Genomic DNA, 17,486 nt, shown 5'->3' with positions numbered 1-17,486 from the left:
TGCATTTGTGAATAAATATATCCATGTACAGAAAGATAACAAAGACCCTCATATCTCTCAACTGATTCGAAACAAATTTAAGGAACTGGGGGAATTAATAATACAACCACGATATACAGATCCTTGATTTAATCACTGTCTTACATCATGAGACCACGATGCTCAACAACTAAGAGAAGGTAGAGACTGATATGGTGTAATATGATAGATTTTTTTTAAGTGCTAGGTAGTTTGTGTTGTAACTTGTTACAAAAACAAAGTAAGTGACCAAAAATTGTAAAATTTTTGTCTAAAGTTTTTTTTTATTATCAAGCGGAAATGGAGGCTACAACTTTAATAGCAACCATCAAAACATTGTTATAATAGTTGTTCATGAAATACGTGAAAATCTGTTTCCACACTGATCGTATATCCTGTGACATGCTGCTAAGTAAGGCGTGAATGGTTATCATTCGTATATAAACTGCTTTCAATAAATGTAATGAATGTTTTAACTTCGTATATCAAACAAAAGTCAATTAAAGTCAATTACATAACATCGACTTCTATGTTAGTTCTCCAAAATACATCTGTCTTGGGTAGAATCTTCGATCAAAGTCAGAAAAGTAGAAAAATTGATTTACAGCTTATTAGTTCTGATTAAGAGACTATGAGGTAGAACTTACAGTAAGTGAGTTGAAGTTTCATATCCCTTAAAGCAAGTTTGATCGCCGTAATTTGTGTGAAAATGTCGGTCGTACGTTATAAATATTAAACTATGTAAGTCAATACTGTATAGATTTGATAGTTCACAATAAAAATGAAGTATTCCACTTCTTATAGAATCGTTCAAAATATGATATACTCACTTCCCCATCAATCCACCTGTATTTGGTAGTGTAGTATTATCATAAACAGCAACATAATCGTAAATGCAATTTCGGTGATATTCTAGTGAAAAACTTAACCATGTTAATCGAATAACATTTCCAGGCTTGGCAGATATTATCCAGGTGCATCTTAAGTTGTGTGGGTATGATTCCGGATGTTGAGGAGATACAATGCTTCCAGATTGATCTTTCAGAATTCCACCGCACACTAAGGAGAAAATGAAATAAAGTTATTTATCAAGCTGTAAGTATACAATCAAGTAAAATTCAATAAGATCAGCTATTATCAGGTAATACAGCTAACAGTAAGAGCGTACAAAAAGGTTCCGTCTTAAAAAGGGTAATTTACAGAACAAAAATCAGATTCTCGGTTTAAATAGATTATTCCACAACAAACGCTCTATTCCAAAAATGACACAAATACAGGATAAATCAAAACTAATCTTGTACTCATAAGCGTTTGCATGAAGCTAGCAATAAATGTTCTTATGAAAATCTATTTATGTATTTTACCACTTTCGCTTAAATAGAATTAAATTTGTTTGCTTTTTACTTATTTGTACCTTGGAACTAGTGTAATACGTTAGTTTCATGTAAATTATTCTCGCTTGTTTCTTTCCACTGAACTGCATGTAATAGCAGCAGGAAACACTTTACAATGCATACGTAATTTATTTCGTTTCCTCTTTGCTTCACGTACAGAATACGATACTGCACTATATCTCGTGTGAAAAAAATTAGATCATGATATATGACAGCTACACACCGAGACTTTTGAAAGACTGACACGAGACATGAAGAATATATTATAGGAATTAGTAAATTTATACTTTTTATAGTACAAGGTCTCGGTCACAAGGGAATAATGAGTGAGAACCTTTCACTATTCAAAATAATGCAGTTTATATACGATAGAATTGCGTTGAAGGTTAGTTTGAGGTCTCGATGACATTTTTGAGACATAAATCCCCGTCTAATTTTTCTCCGTGAATGGACTTGGCCCTCTAGAAAATAATGATGTGAATAATTCTATCATGATCAGACAAAATATGGATCTGTTTGTATATTGTTCATTATATATTCACACTTCATACATTTTATTAATACATAGATCTGTTCTCCAGGAGAAAATAAAAGGCAAAGTCGAACATTGATGTAATTACGCGTATGTATTTCACACATATATTCAATTTTCTGATATCAATGTCCGATCAATTTCAGACCTGAATCTTCTTTTTTATAAATGTTTTCGTTACTCATTCTATATAAAGAAGTATCCTTTTGAGAACAGAGAGCCATAAACAGAAACTAGCACTTAAATGAAGAATTATATCATTACGTTATTCTTATTAGACATAATTTTCAACCAAAAGAAATTCCTTTCGTATCATCATTTTTTTCTCTATTACCTGATTTTACAAGTAATATTAGAGGACAAGTCGTTAAACAAACTGAGCTTAGTGTACTTTTTCAAATGATAACTACACCACTGGTTTCCTATCCAATAGTTTCAGTTTGGCAATAAGGCAAGGAAGATACAAAAGCAGCACAAAATGCCGTAGTACACAACTTGTAGTTTGAAATATTCTCCGTCATTATGTAATTACTCATATCAATGTTCTTCTGAAACATTACTCTCCCTCGTGATAAATGTTCATCATTTTCGTATTTGATATAGCATATTGTAGCTCGAGCCCAATAGAAGTACATGTTTGGGTATTAACTAGAGAATTCGTATCTCAGACCCTCACTACTGAAAAGGATAAACTCCAAACTACCAACGTGCCTAAGCTTGAGTTTAACCAGATTCGAATTCTAGTGTATATATTTTTCTTTCTAAATTATGAATACAGAGATACGAGCATACTATTATTTATATATATTGTACTTACTTGTGTCGTAGAGTGTGTAATTAGCCCAAAAGCCTATATAATGAATAGAAGAATCCGTAACAAACTTCAACCACATATAATTATGGGTAGAGAAGAGAGGAGATTCAAAATCATATCCACAATATTTTCCAATTAAAGTAGAATTTTCATTATCACCATCTCGTACCTGAAATAATAATTCATGTACATTAATAATAGTTTATAATTGTCTGCGTAGTGATGTTCTGAAGTAACAACATGCCCTTCTTGAATAACAATAGGGGAAATATGGATATATACTGATACTAAAAGAAAATGCTAAATATAAATATGATTTAATTTGCGTTATTAAATATTTAATCTATAACTTTTTATTTTGCCGGCAACAACGTATTGCTGCAACAAAAGGTTGCGAAAGATATAGGTATTAAAATTACATTATTCAATAAACTCTGAAGACATACTAGAAGTTTCAATTTCGTCTGGTAGATGTCAACCGCTGGAGGATATTTGCCGACATTTAACGGCGAGAGTTGTAACTTCTACTGCTTGCAAAGTAATTGGTTTATCTATATTGTTCACAGAATATAATTTTAAAATTACCTTTCGTGCAACAGTCATTGTGAGTACGAACGGATTGACGTAAACCACAGTTACGTGTTAAAATATTGATATATTAACTTCATTAACTAACTAAGATGAAATTATTGTTCCAACTATCTATTGCAAGAAAAAGAATTCTAAAATTTGCTTCCGTTCAAGAATCATTGTTTGAAGTAACCAACATAGATACTAACATTACAATATTATAAGACGCACTTGCGTGATCCTAGGAATACAAAAGCAAGAATTATACTGATTTATATGGAAATCATATTTTAAAAAATACATTTCAGTATTACGGTTATTCCTGATAGTTAACCGTCACGCTAATATCTGTCGTTAACTGCGCTAATTGCCACCCTGCCGCTAGCGTGCAGGCTATTTGAAGATTTAAGCCTATCGTGGCAATATAATTACCACTTAAACTGTATTGTTTCAATTTAGTTATTTGAAAATAGATAGTGATAATACTGAACATGAATGTGTATTATAGGGTGATCGCAAGTTAGTTGGTGAACAACTAAAAAAAATGTTAAATGAAACAAATTAGAACTTTTAATTAAACATGATTCTAACCTATAAGTAGAGGGACCTGAAGCCTTGGGGTAAACAACGAATTTTTATAATGTATTAAAGAAACAAGAGAGGTATTTCTCTTAACAACTGTGGCTATCTGAAAAATATCGATCTGCAGGTAGCTACTGATTTCATTGTAACGAACTTGCATTCTCAGTACTCTAGAGTCCTATGCAGGTAAATTAAAGTTAGAGTGCGTACGTAGAGTGCTCTTCTCAAGTAACCGACGGCAATTAATTTCGTACATGAATCGTATTTCATGCTCTCTTTTTAAACAAAACCACTTTATCAACGACTTTAGGCATTCTTCGAACTGAACAATTTATTACTGTAGAACTATTCTAGCGTAAAGTAATAATATTCAAGTGATAACTGATTATAATAATAATATTCAAGTGAACTAGTACGAAATGTAACCTAACCATAGTCTTAGAAGAAAACTGATGTTTGAACGTTTCTGGAAATAACTGCAAGGAAGAAGTCTGTTATTTTAAAGATTGTAACAATAATGTGGTTAACAGTGGTTATTGATCTGAAAGACAGAAAGTTGCAGTGAAATCTAGTACCGTTTATGATTTCTGTATAGAACAATTTCTAATGTAATATATCCAATCGGTCAATTTAAAGTTGATTTTAAGCATTAAACTAATTAACTCTATGGCTTATGGAACAACCCTGAGGTTCAAAGCCGCGTTTACAAAAGCTCTCCATTGATTTCTATTCTTAGCCAACTGAATCCAGTTTCTACTCTGTATTCCTATCTCTGCGAAATCCATCTTAATATTGTCTTCCCATCTGCGCCTAGGTCGTCTTCCTAATGGTCGTTTTCCGATTGGTCTTCCAGTCAAGACTTTGAAAGCGTTTCTACTTTCTTCTATCCTAGCTACATGACCTGCCCACCTAAGCCTGCTAGACTTAATGACCCTAACAATGTTTGATAAACCGTATAAATTATGTAGTTCGTCGTTATGAAGTTTCCGCCATTCCCCATTCCCGTTCCTCTTGGGTCCGAATATTCGTCTCAGGATCTTGTTCTAAAATACTTTCAGTTTATGTTCTTCTCTCAGAGTAAGTGACCATGTTTTGCAACTATGCAGAACAACACTCACGATTATCGTTTTATCTATTTTAAGCTTCAAATTTCTCGACAGAATTCGCGACGACAAGAGATTCTGAACTGAATAATAACAACACAAATTCCCTGCTATTAGTCGACATTTAATTTCTTCGTGAATATGATTTTCGTATGTTAATATTGATCCTAGATATTTGAAAGTATCTACTTTATCAAAAGTTTTATTTAATATTTTATCGCATCCATAATTTGCCGTATTACGGTCCCGACGCACGTCCATGTATTTAGTTTTCTCTGCATTTACTTCTAAACCTATGTCTCTGCAAGCGTTTAAAAATACTTCTGCATTTCTTTCTATTGTTCTCTTGTCATGCCCTATTAAACTTACATCATCAGCATATGCCATAATCTGGTGAATACCGTTCAACTCTAGGCGCTGGTTGCTATCTTTGATTTTCCTTATAGGGTATTCCAGCACAAAGTTGAATAATAATGGCGACAACGCATCTCCTTGTTTCAGGCCATTTTTGACATGAAAACTCGTGGACAAAACTTTTCCTACCCGGACTTTACTTTGGGATTCATTTAAACATATCTTAATTAATCTAATTAGCTTTCTCGGTATTCCAAGTTCTGTAAGAACGTTGTATAATGTTTCTTTCCTAACAGTCGTAAGCCTTTCTAAAATCAATAAATAGTTGATGTACCGGGGTATTGTATTCCCACTTCTTTTTGAGTATTTGGCGAATGGTAAATATTTGATCAATAGTTGATCCATTCGTCTAAATCCGCACTGATAATCTCCAATAATTTCATCTGCGTATGGGAGGTCAATCTTGATAATATGATTTTGAGCATTTCTGTGTATAACACGAAATATTCATACTTAAATATTACGCAACATGATTTGCAAGGTCTTTGCAATGGTGTAAACACACACCCTTTTACTGATTAAATTGATTCCTGTTTTAAATACCAAAACTGAGAAAAGTTGTGTCATTCCAATAAGAAGTTAATCTACAAATCAAGTAATATGGGCTCCAGATAAGAGCTTTGATGTATACCCAATGTAACACCACTGTGTGACGATCGAATATCATGTAACCCAACCTATTGATACAGGTTAAACATAATAGTAAAGTGCATCAAAACACAGTTTACGGTATTCGTTAACTTATGCCTATGAATTATAGCGACAAATATTTATGCCGTTCCTTCTATGCATTACAAAGATAGATATTCGTCTGTACAGGGCATATTGCAGATGTACTACATAGAAAACACCAAGACAAAGAAAAATGTTCTTAAACACGAAGAAAATTGAGTGATGTATTTATACTAAAATATGAATAAACCAACAAATTTTTGAGATGAAATAAATGTTTCTCATCATACATACCTGCACATAATTTCTTTATGGATAAAACGTAAAACTAAGAAGCATTTGTCCAACTTAACAAACTAGTCAGGTTTTTACATGCTTTATTTTTCATGTAATTAAAACTATTATAAAGAAAACCCCTCCAGCAATGGCTAGACTTATACCCGAGAGGGCTTCATCCGGCTGTTTTTCCTGATTTACATTCCATATAAATTACTTAATAAAGTAATAGCTAGGACAAAGTTTCCAGTTCATATTCATCTTTCCACTACTACTCCACTCTGCGATTAAGTGATAATACTAATATAAATTTTCGCAACTACAGTACGAAACACGATTTAAGTATGATTGGTAACAACTTTTACAGTGCAATTTTTAAAGAATAGCATAGACATTCTAAGCCTGTGATCAGTAATAAATTTAGGTACTGGAAAATAAATTTAACACCTAGTAACTTTTGAACTGTTGTGCATGAAAATTAATATGATAAATATTTTTTTGATAATCCACCCTTTTCTAATTCTGAGCCTGGCATTACTGGTTGCCAAAAACAAACACCACAGGTACACAAACATGTAATATGAACAATTTTACATTAAGTTTAAGAGGAAAGTAGTGCATAGTTTCCAGATTATGTGCTGCGCGTATAGATGATTTACAGGATCTTTCCTGTAATCAACTTAAATATTAAATCAAATTTTAATGAAAGTGTTTCTTCTAACTTTATCTTTCCTTTCTAACTTTCAAGCGTTTAGTACAAAGATTTCCCTTGCTATTAATGTGTGCTATTAATTAATATTTATTAAACTACTTTCTCTATGTTGTAATGTACTGTCACATACGTTTACTAAAAGGGAATTCCAATCCAATTACCAATTCATTTGAAGTTAAAAAACGTTATATACTTGGATAATCTTCGTTCATTATAGCGTAAAAAATGAGGTTGTGTATTCAATATTTGAGATCAATGCTTAAAAGTAGAAGCTAATTCTTCACACTATCTATGAGGAAAAATTATAAAGTGTCTCCTCCATTGTCGAAAATCGTTTCCAAATTGAATCATTTTCTGTTAAAAGGGCAATAAAAATATTTCTCGGGAAGTAACAAAAACTGTTTTCCTACGAGACGGTTTGGTTTATGAAAAAAGTAAAATATCTTCTATTTATAACACGTTTCAAGAGACACATGTCCTTTTAACAGAAATTGTTATATCCACCTCTAAAATATTCATCTCTTAAAAACAAGTTTAAATTGTGAAAAATATTACATACGCCCTTTTAACAGAAAGCGATTCAATTTTTGGGCAGATGCAGGATCGAATCACCAGATGGAATGAAACAAAACTTTTCCCCTCAGTCATATTTTGATCTCCTCCAACGAAATTAACTGAACCATCCCTATCAGGATTGTTGTTTTTCCCAAGAAAAACATAATAAGCGATAAGAAGTTCGAATATACAGTTTACCTTCACTGATTTTTGTCCTTTCATGCAATTTTAATTTGCTAGCTATATTCCGAAATGAAAAATTAAACTACTTTTAGCCTAATTTAACTTTATACTCTACCAGTACATACACATTTTTACTCCTATAATATTTTCAATCTTATACTCAAACACATTCGGAAAGGTTAGGTGCGGGTAACATACGCAATATATAGCTAATTTGGTTAATGCTAATTAAATTCAATAATACAATAAATTACTTGTTTTCTTTCCTGTTATGAAACTATCATATTTGTGTATGAAAAAGATGAGAGCGTCACTGTCTTATTTTGAATTATTGCATCTTTAGACCTCCTTCACCTCTTGAGCCTTATTTTAATTCCACAATGTCAGTAACCTAGTTTACACACTGAGCAAATGCCACATAATTAGAAAATATAGATATCAAGATGGAGTCTTCAGAAGTTAGTTGGCCAATTTTGCTAACTACCAGATTGCGAGCTACATATGGCTCTAAAAGGAGGAAGTTTTCGAAGAAAGTACTAATATTTTTCCGAGAACCTAGGCTCATTGCATGCCTGCTTATATGACCACTATTATGACACGAATGCACAAGCACTCATATATCATGAAATATAAGAAAACTTCTGAACGAAATATTCAACTTCCCTTCGCGAACTTATCGTATCGCCCTCATAATTAACTTTCTGTTGAATTAAAACGAATTTTTAACGTAGCAACCTTCCTCTTGTTTCGGAAGATCAATACACTTACCTCTAGATAATCATAAGGACATGATGATGAATGCCATGAACTTTCAGTCTGGAAATCCTGTATTTCGAGTTTTATTGCTTTACCAGGTGGTTGCTCAATTAAATACATGCATTGTTTATTTCCTGGATAACGATTTGGGTAATTAGGAGAATGTAAGATGCCTGTAGGTGCTGAATATTCTCCACCACACACTGTAATGAACCGACATTAAAAAGAACATAATATATATAATAAGGTATTACTTGTAAGTTTCTTGTTTACAAGCAAATGTATTCTTCTTTAAATCTGAGACTTTTGGTTTGCTACACAATTAATAAATTATGTGATACGAGCACAATTTAAAAGTTTGTTGTGCTCGCACTATTCTCTCAAAGAGTGTATGAGATGTCTTTAAGAACAAACTTTTAAAGTTTTAACTCTCGATTAAACTAACACATTACACTAAGTGATAAAAATAATTTATACACAGAGGAAATGTGATATCAATGCTTTCTATTACCAACTACGGCAAAAATTACTATTTCTCATTTGATACTAATTTTTTGCCTATCTCCTGTAGATTAATTAAGTTAAATAAACATGCATCATATGATGTTGATAGGAACACCTAATTAATACTTTCAGAAATATTTGCATAATAGTAGTAATAGTTTTCGACGTTATGCTTTATTCTCACAAAGTATGCATGAGATTCCTTACATGGTTGGATTGGAGTTTAGAGTTTCTTTCAGAGCCTAAGCTCAGAGGCGGATCTAAAAGGTAAAAAGTGAGTGGAAGCAACCAGAACCGAGACTATGATATGTATAGCATAAATTTATTATAAACTTTCAAAAACATATAAAAATACCTTCAATTATTTTCGTCATTCAAAAATCTGGGGGCGTAGGCCCCCGGTCATGGTCTATATCCGCCTCTGCCTAAGATATATCATAGACAGAATAATCAACAAGCATACCTCAAAATTTGCGATTTTCAATTAACATCGGTATCTTATAATCTATTCAAAATCTCAGAAATGAATCCCCGTTGCCTATTATTTTTACCGATTCTTGCAGCGATGAGCAGATCTCGTATTATCAGAAAAGATACTGTATTAATGTTAAAACAAGAATTTTCAGATATGCCTATTGGCTATTTCAACGACTACAAGAGCGACTTACACCTACAGTTTAAGGTGGAATCCAAACCACTGTAATGCGTTCAAATTTGGTAAGGCTTTCCCACCAGGAATCAAACCCGGGAACCCGTGTGCAAAAGGCTCGCTAGGCACTAGACCAAAGGTAAGAGTCAATACTTGCAGCTTCTTTGGTATTGAGAATACATTTTTTCTAGAATCAAAAGTAGCTTCTAAATATTTTGCATTTTGACTTACAGAAGAGGGTGGGTCGAGAAAACTTTTTTCGAAATCGATAAAGGCTCACACGGGAAAAGCTGCCCACCCATAACAGTAGTTCACTCAATTTGTTTCACATTTTTCGGACGATGTCTTCCGATGCCGCAGTCGGCCTAAAATTTTGAAAAAGTCAACACAGGCAACACGCATTACACAGTATGTAGACAGTCTGTTTTATCTTCCAGTACGGTTCGGAAGTAGCATATTTCTCTACGTGATCGTTCTTCAACTTTATGTGATGTACTGATATCATCAATATGTGTAATTCTTTGCTTATTTCAACTATAAAATGGCTCGAAATAACCCAGAGCTCACTACAAGGAGGTGACTGCACATCGAGCTCCGCCCATCCAATAGACAATAAGCATGTTGTTAAGGCCTAAGCTTTAGATGAGGAAGTCTTGTTTCGACTCAAAAGTGGGAACATTTTTCCTGGATAGAAGTCTTGCTCGAATGAAGCCGTCCCTTTCTTCAAATTCACATTTCTTCTCGGACGCTGCAGTAACTTCTCGCACTATAATTTCCACAGCCTGGGTATCACATGGAAATTCAGTTATCGACTTAGTTGTGACTGCTGTACTTTTGATGGTTTCTTCTACTTCTTGCGACGTAAGTGCTTTAGTCAAGGCGCCAGCAACATACTTTTAGGATCTGCGAAAAATCAATTTGTTTGGAACACCAAAAATACTATTTTCTTTAGGTTATCCGGTAAAATTGCTGACGAAAGCTGACCTATCTTCCACGGGTGTCGCACCCCGTCACTGGAAGAAGGATGTCGTCGAGTCGAGAACCACAACGGTGCGTAGACCTTCACAATGAATTTAACAAGCCAAACTAAAGAAGGATTAGACGACTCTTCGCTTACGTAAAGGCGCAGAATGAAACATGTCGTCGTCAGTCACCGGGAATGATTCACGGGCCGGGCTTCAGATCACATACACTTGGTAAGCAAGTTCCCGTCGACACAGCTCTGCACAGTTTCATCATGTAATATTGATCAGTGCTAAAATCATCTTTTACTTTGTAATACTAGTCTAGCCAATCAAGTGGTACTGCCTGGTAAGATCTTATTAGCTTACTCTCGCACGAGTTGAGTTTCTGCCCTATTGGACCTGAGTATGCCCTTGGACCAGTGGTGTCTCCATCCAAATTTTTGAAACAAGTGGCGGAGTGGAAGCTCGTTATAATGGACAAGACATACTAGCCACTGAATTTCCCTTTGAAGTCGTTTCTCGATACTGTCAAGGCTACCAGTGTGTTTATCGGTGTTGCTTGCAGTTTCATCGCAGCTCATTGTAACCGTTGTTGAAAAGTCCGCTTGTTTCGCCTCCAGAAAGTCGATTATAGCTGTCGCGGTGTCAAGTCCGGTACCAGATGGTGATGAGACTAACATAATAGTCTACTAATTGCGCACACGCGAATCACACACTTTTAACCTCAAAGAACGCTCGCTCCGTCAACACAACAGTCAACATGTTAATGGTATGGCAAGTGACACTGCACTAAAGCAAAGCACATCCCCTCTCAACAACGCAATCCCCCTTTGGACATGTCATTCGTTCAACATGAACTCGCCCACCACCAGAAAAAAATACTAAAGGTATCGCTTTGCGCTGATGCGCACAACAAAAGAATCGGGCTTCCATTCACCGTTCCAATTCTTTTCGAAGGTTTGACGTTAATAAAGGCAATTTTGTTGTTAAAAATAAGCAAAGATTTGCACATATTGGTGATATCATTATAGCACATAAAGTTGAAGAACGATGACGTAGAGAAATATGCTACTTCCTAACCGTGTTGGAATATAAAACAGACTGTCTACATACTATATAATGCGTATTACCTATGTTGACTTTTCAAAATCTTTAGTCCGATTGCGGCACCGGAAGACATCGTCCAAAAAATGCGAAACAAATTCAGTGACCTACTGTGTTATGGGTGGGCAACTTTTCCCGTGTGAGCCGTTATCGATTTCGAAAAAAGTTTTTTTCGATCTATCTTATTACAGAGTAACAGAGAGTAGATTTATCCTTTTATATAGAGAAATTAAAATAACTAATAATAACTAAACTAGTGATGATGTACATTGAGAAGCAAGTAAAACTTTTTTAATTAAATATTTTATATTTTAAATTAAATCAAAAGTTGTCGATATATATAGGGTGTTCCAAAACAACACGACAACGTTTGGGAGGTGATTCCTGACACCAAGATAAAACAGATAAAACAAAAAGTATAGACCAACCAGGGTGCACAAATGCTTCCTTTCGGAGTTATAGCCTGCCGAAAACATGAAAGAAATGAACTTCAAAGGTCCATAGCTCCAATATTACGGGATCTACCGCAGTCGGGTCAAGACTTCACTTAAGAACTTGTATGTGTCCTATCCAAGTATCCGTGTTTCAGAATCCTGCGGTACTTCTGCAACAGTTTTTACAGAGGTAGTTGGTGAGTACTTCAAATTATATGTCCTTTGCCAAACTCCCTCTATAAAAATTGTTGCGTGGGTAACGCAGGACTCTGAAACATGTAATTTTGGATAGGACACATATTCGTTCCTAAGTTAAGTTTTGACCCGACTAGGGTAGGTCCCATAGTTTTGGAACTATGGAGCCTTAAATTACATTTTTCATGTTTTCGGCAGCCTATAACTCCGAAAGAAAGCATTTGTGCACCCAGGTTGGTCTATACGTTCTGGAATCATATATATAGTGATGGAGGTGATAATAAACATGAAATTAAGCAAATAATGTCTATTGAACACAGTTCGAAATGGACACTGTTTTCAAGTGAGAGGCGTTGAAAAACCGGCGACGGTGATGATGTAATGCCTAATATTTTGTGAACACGCAAAAATATACCTGTCGGGTCAAATCATTACACAGGAAATCGCACCTAATGCAATGACGTAAAGAGGAGTGCGGAATGGTCGACGTTACACAGGGTTCTGTATAGACATAGAAAATTCACTCATGTGCTCTCTATCATGATTCAAGATAGCTAGTTTCAAGGTGGTATGGCAAGTGGTTATGTTGATTACAGTGGTCAATAAGTACGCCAATGACCAGTATGAACTACTCTTTATTTTAAGTGTTTACACACGAATATGTATTTTCTCGTCGAACATACGTGTGACATACTTATTTCCTACACTTCATCTTTAATGAGCCCTCCTCTCTTTTACCGTTGACAGGAACAGCTGTCACCAGAACCGTCGCGTGGGCGGGGCAATCGGGGCGATTTCTCCGGGCGCTGCGACCAGAAGGGGCACCGGAACGTCAAACCAAAGAAATTCAAGGAATTCAGATTATGTTGGTAAATGATTTTTAAAAAAATTGATGTTAAATCAGATATTTTAATAATGATCTGGACAGGACTAAGTAAAATTTATTTATTTATTTTATAAAGACAACACAACAGGCTTAGTATCCAGTTATAGTGTCATGTAGATAATTATGAATCACACACACTATTATACAAACACAAATATACGTCGTTTCATTATGCAGAGGTTATTGTCAGACAATTGTTTTGAACTTGCTTTCGGACATACTAAATATATCAGCTACATGAAATCTAGTTATTTCGTTATATGAAGCACACATTCTCCACAGAGGAAACTTCTGTAATATGTTAGTTCTTGCTTTTCTACAATAGAATGTCCCATTATTTGCCTTCTAATCTTACCTATTGGGACATGTAATAATACTTCTGAAACTAATTCTGGACAGTCAATTTTACCGTTTAATAACACTATGCAACACTTTTTTTTTTTTTTAAAAAAAAAAACTTTTTGTCCTTCGGTTGCTATTGTTGATTCCTTAGTCATATTCGTTGAACATTTATGAAAATGTGCATAATTCTCATGGGAAACTTCGCTTTTGTAAGTTTAACATCGATTTGTTTGCAAAAACAAATAACGCTATGAAATGTATTAGACTTTGCATTTAAATTAATTAAAGAAGTTTGGTAGTAAGTTCCTCAACATTTCTATTATCACATCAAAAGAGTAGGCCACTGAAATATATAATTTGGGTACATAGATATCAGGGGTGCCCGAAGAAACTTTTTAAGGGAGCATCTCCATAGTTGTTATGTTACATCTGATATTTCTGGTATTTAATATACATGATTTGCTATATTACGTATACATTGTCGTGAGCCAGGGGGCCCGGTCACCTTTCTACCCTCTTCGTTCGACCATAATAGATATCCATGTGCACCTGTGTATACCTTAGAAATGTGTCCTTTTCCTACATTTTCGTTGATGCGTATCATCATTTTCAAGAATTACCCTCCCGATGTAATTCCTCATGATGTTCGTTATATTGTCCTTGATAACCGCGTTCGAAAGTCATTATATCTTGGTGAAAGCGCTCACCGTGCTCCTCTGTACCCATAATTTTCTTAAAGCTGCCAGATGAGAGGCAAGAACATGTAACTTAAGTGACATCCTGCAACCCCTTTCGTCATACTTTGTCACCATGTTGTAACGTTCCTCTTTGAGCGTTACATTTTATCAAAGAGATTATTTGTGGAAATGTTTAATCAGCTCTTAGTTAGTGTTATTTTCTTTTATATTTTCTCAATTCTCGACTCTCGTGAAGGATTCAAGATGGTCGACAATTGGACTAATGTATGTAGTCAGAATATGCTACTTTTCTTTGTATGTCTATGTTTCGCGTTGAGCGGCTTCTGTGAATAGCGCTGACTGTTTGAAATAATTTAATTTTTTGTGTGTTTCGTGTAAACGGAGGGATTATTATGAACATGCATATATAAATGCTCACTCATATAATTTTTATTTTTATTTGGATATATATATTTTATTATTCAAATTGTTGTTTCGATACTATGCTCTGATGCGTACTAAGGAGCGACCAATCAGGAGCGAGCGGGCTGCGGAAGAGTGCTCCCCTTTGTTTTCAGCCCTTTTTTGTACCAAACATGGCGGTAGTTAAGAGGGAGGCGTAGTTTTTACTCATGTCTTTGGACATGAAATTATCGTGAATCGTGCAGTGAGTGATCGTTCTTTTATCACAAATGTCTTTAAGAGTTGCCATAGTCGAACATTATGCTAGGCTAATATATATACAGTGAATTACAAGAGAATTTACCCATAAACATTCGACCTGTGAGTGTTTCGAGTATCGCTGGGATTGGTGTGACACTCGCTAACCACTGCTGTGATGGAAGCTGAAGTTCAATAGTCTTTTCGGTATTTGTCTCTGGGACCGAATTCGATTGGTGTATGGCCTTTTCCTCTTGACGTTGCAAATTTCCGTCCTCCGTCCCTTCGCTTTCCTTAATAAGGGACTCTGTCCTCTGTTATTTGTCGTCAGTTCCGCCTGCTTCTGTGGGACTTAAATGTGCCTGACTGTGGTCGCTGTTGCGAATGTGAGCGTTGCAGCAGCTTTGCAGTGATACTTTTGTCTACCTGGTGAAGATAGTAGCGAAATGTATGTTCTTGCTATTAACCAAGGAGAGGTCATCGTTTGATCAACCTGCGCCGAGGTTATGGTTGCACTTGTTACATGGTGAGATGTCGAAGAAGTCCTCTGAACCGGTCGCCACCCTAGGATGTCGTCCCGAATGGAGCCCGATGTACTGGTCCGGAGGAGGGGGGGGCAATGTTGTCTACTTGTGAAGCAGGGAACCAGGTTGGGTGAGCTTTGGTCACTGTTCCAGGTAACTATGTCTTATTATTCTCTATTCCATCCTGTGAAGAAAGTAATGTCGTCCGAGAAGTGGTGAAGGACTTGTCCACCGTTCATAAATTCATCCAAGTCGTGTTTGTTTACAATATCTGAAGGTTATATTATTACTACCGTGTGTTTATTCTACTGTCTCAAGTCGTTTTATAAAGCACAATAATATACGTACATTCATTAATCATTGGTTCCTCAGTGTATTTACATATTGTGTGCATCAATTCTACAATGTCTATAATATTGTCTAAAGTAAATCTTGTCCGTAACATGTCCGAATAAACGAAAGTGAGTCTCTATCCAGTAAGTCGAATCATACGCCAGCGGGGTAGTCTGATATCAACACCGTTTTCTCTAGTATCTGTTTGATAAAGTAAAGATTGATTAGCGATGGCTAGCTCATGTCTGTTCAGTAGCGGGCATTCCGTATTGTCTAATATATATATATATATATATATATATATATATGTATATATATATATATATATATATATATATATATATATATATATATATATATATCACAAACACAATCCAAGTATTAAGTCGCCATACAACAAATTTTATGTAAATCCCCGAGTTGTCTCCATGTCATGTTATATCTTAGCTATAATGTTGCTTACTAGTTTAGTAAGGCACGTCGAAGACGGTGGGCATACAATAACACTCACATCTGGATGTGACAATGTCAGGGGTAGAGTCTAATTACTGGTTGGTCTTGTACTTCCTATAATGTTTCTGCAATGTGTTATTATTACCGCCGCTGTTAATGACAAGTTATGTCGAGGGAATGCCCTCTTACCAGCCGGTTGTAGAAGTAGTGGAAACGTTATGTGTTTAGGGAGGAAGGTTAGTCGACACAGCCACATGCTTACTCCCTCTGCTGTGAGATGTTTTGTAAACAGTAATGAAATTGGTAATTTCTCTCTGTGAAGTAGCCTACTGAGCATTATGTTCTAATATTCAGTTGAAAATGTAAACAACTCTTCTATCGTTATTAAGGATATTGTTCAAACATTGTTGTTACTCTTATTTTAGTTGTGTTGGCGCTAGAAGTTTTCGGAATCTTTTAAGACTGAATACATACGATTTTTTTTCAATTGAGTCTAGCTGTTCATGTTCATTAATGTTAATGAGAGTTTCAATATTATGCGTTATTACAAGAGAGTTAAATAAACAGAGTTGCAAGATATGTGGTGTTGTCCTGAATGATTTTTTTCCTCTTCTTCCTCATTATCGACGATGCCATTAGTGTTCAAGAGTCTGGAATTAAATAGCGTTGTGCTTACTGGTCTATAATTACAGCGTAAGAAAGGAATAATATCGGCGACCCAATTTTTTTCCCTTTCCCTTAACGTCAGCTACGGATACAACTTAAGATAAATTGTTACGTTTCAAGCTGGCTCTCGCAGCCAGGATACCTGCTAGCGTAAATTGTGGTGTTTCAATGTTCATAAGTCCCACATAATTTACAGCTCTGTAATATCCTAAGAAACACTGAACGACTGCCACATAACTGCTCCAGGCTTCTTTTTCAATCTCAGTTAGCAACTTGGAGAACTCAGTGGACTGGATCATTATCATCACTTGCGGTCCTATGAACACTCCAGCCTCCATCTTTGCACGAGATAGCTGCGGAACAACCGGAAACATGTCTTGTGAAAACTTGAATGTATCAGAATCTCTATTCAAAGCTTTCACAGATTACTTGATAATGTCAAGTTTAAAGTGTTTAGGTGGTAATAATACCATTTTAGGGTCACCAAGTGGATCGTATGTTACGTCATGAGTC

At 35.2% G+C, this 17,486-nt stretch overlaps 1 protein-coding gene across 1 annotated transcript in view; it reads right to left on the bottom strand.

The window, feature by feature from the left end:
- LOC145683884 (cubilin-like) overlaps window positions 1-17,486 on the bottom strand; it is a 1,291,374-nt gene that overhangs the window by 752,496 nt on the left and 521,392 nt on the right. Inside the window, exons 20-22 of the mRNA XM_081755522.1 lie at window positions 8,594-8,784; window positions 2,762-2,927; window positions 849-1,077 (exon numbers count right to left, since the gene is read on the bottom strand). Of these exons, the coding sequence (XP_081611648.1) occupies window positions 849-1,077; window positions 2,762-2,927; window positions 8,594-8,784 (586 nt within the window). The remainder of the gene's footprint in view (window positions 1-848; window positions 1,078-2,761; window positions 2,928-8,593; window positions 8,785-17,486) is intronic.

Source organism: Thermobia domestica, chromosome 4, assembly GCF_964235325.1.
Source record: "Thermobia domestica chromosome 4, izTheDome1.hap1.1, whole genome shotgun sequence".
Lineage (NCBI taxonomy): Eukaryota > Metazoa > Arthropoda > Insecta > Zygentoma > Lepismatidae > Thermobia > Thermobia domestica.
Note: the sequence above shows the minus strand (reverse complement) of the source record. Positions and strands in the feature narration are given on the sequence as shown.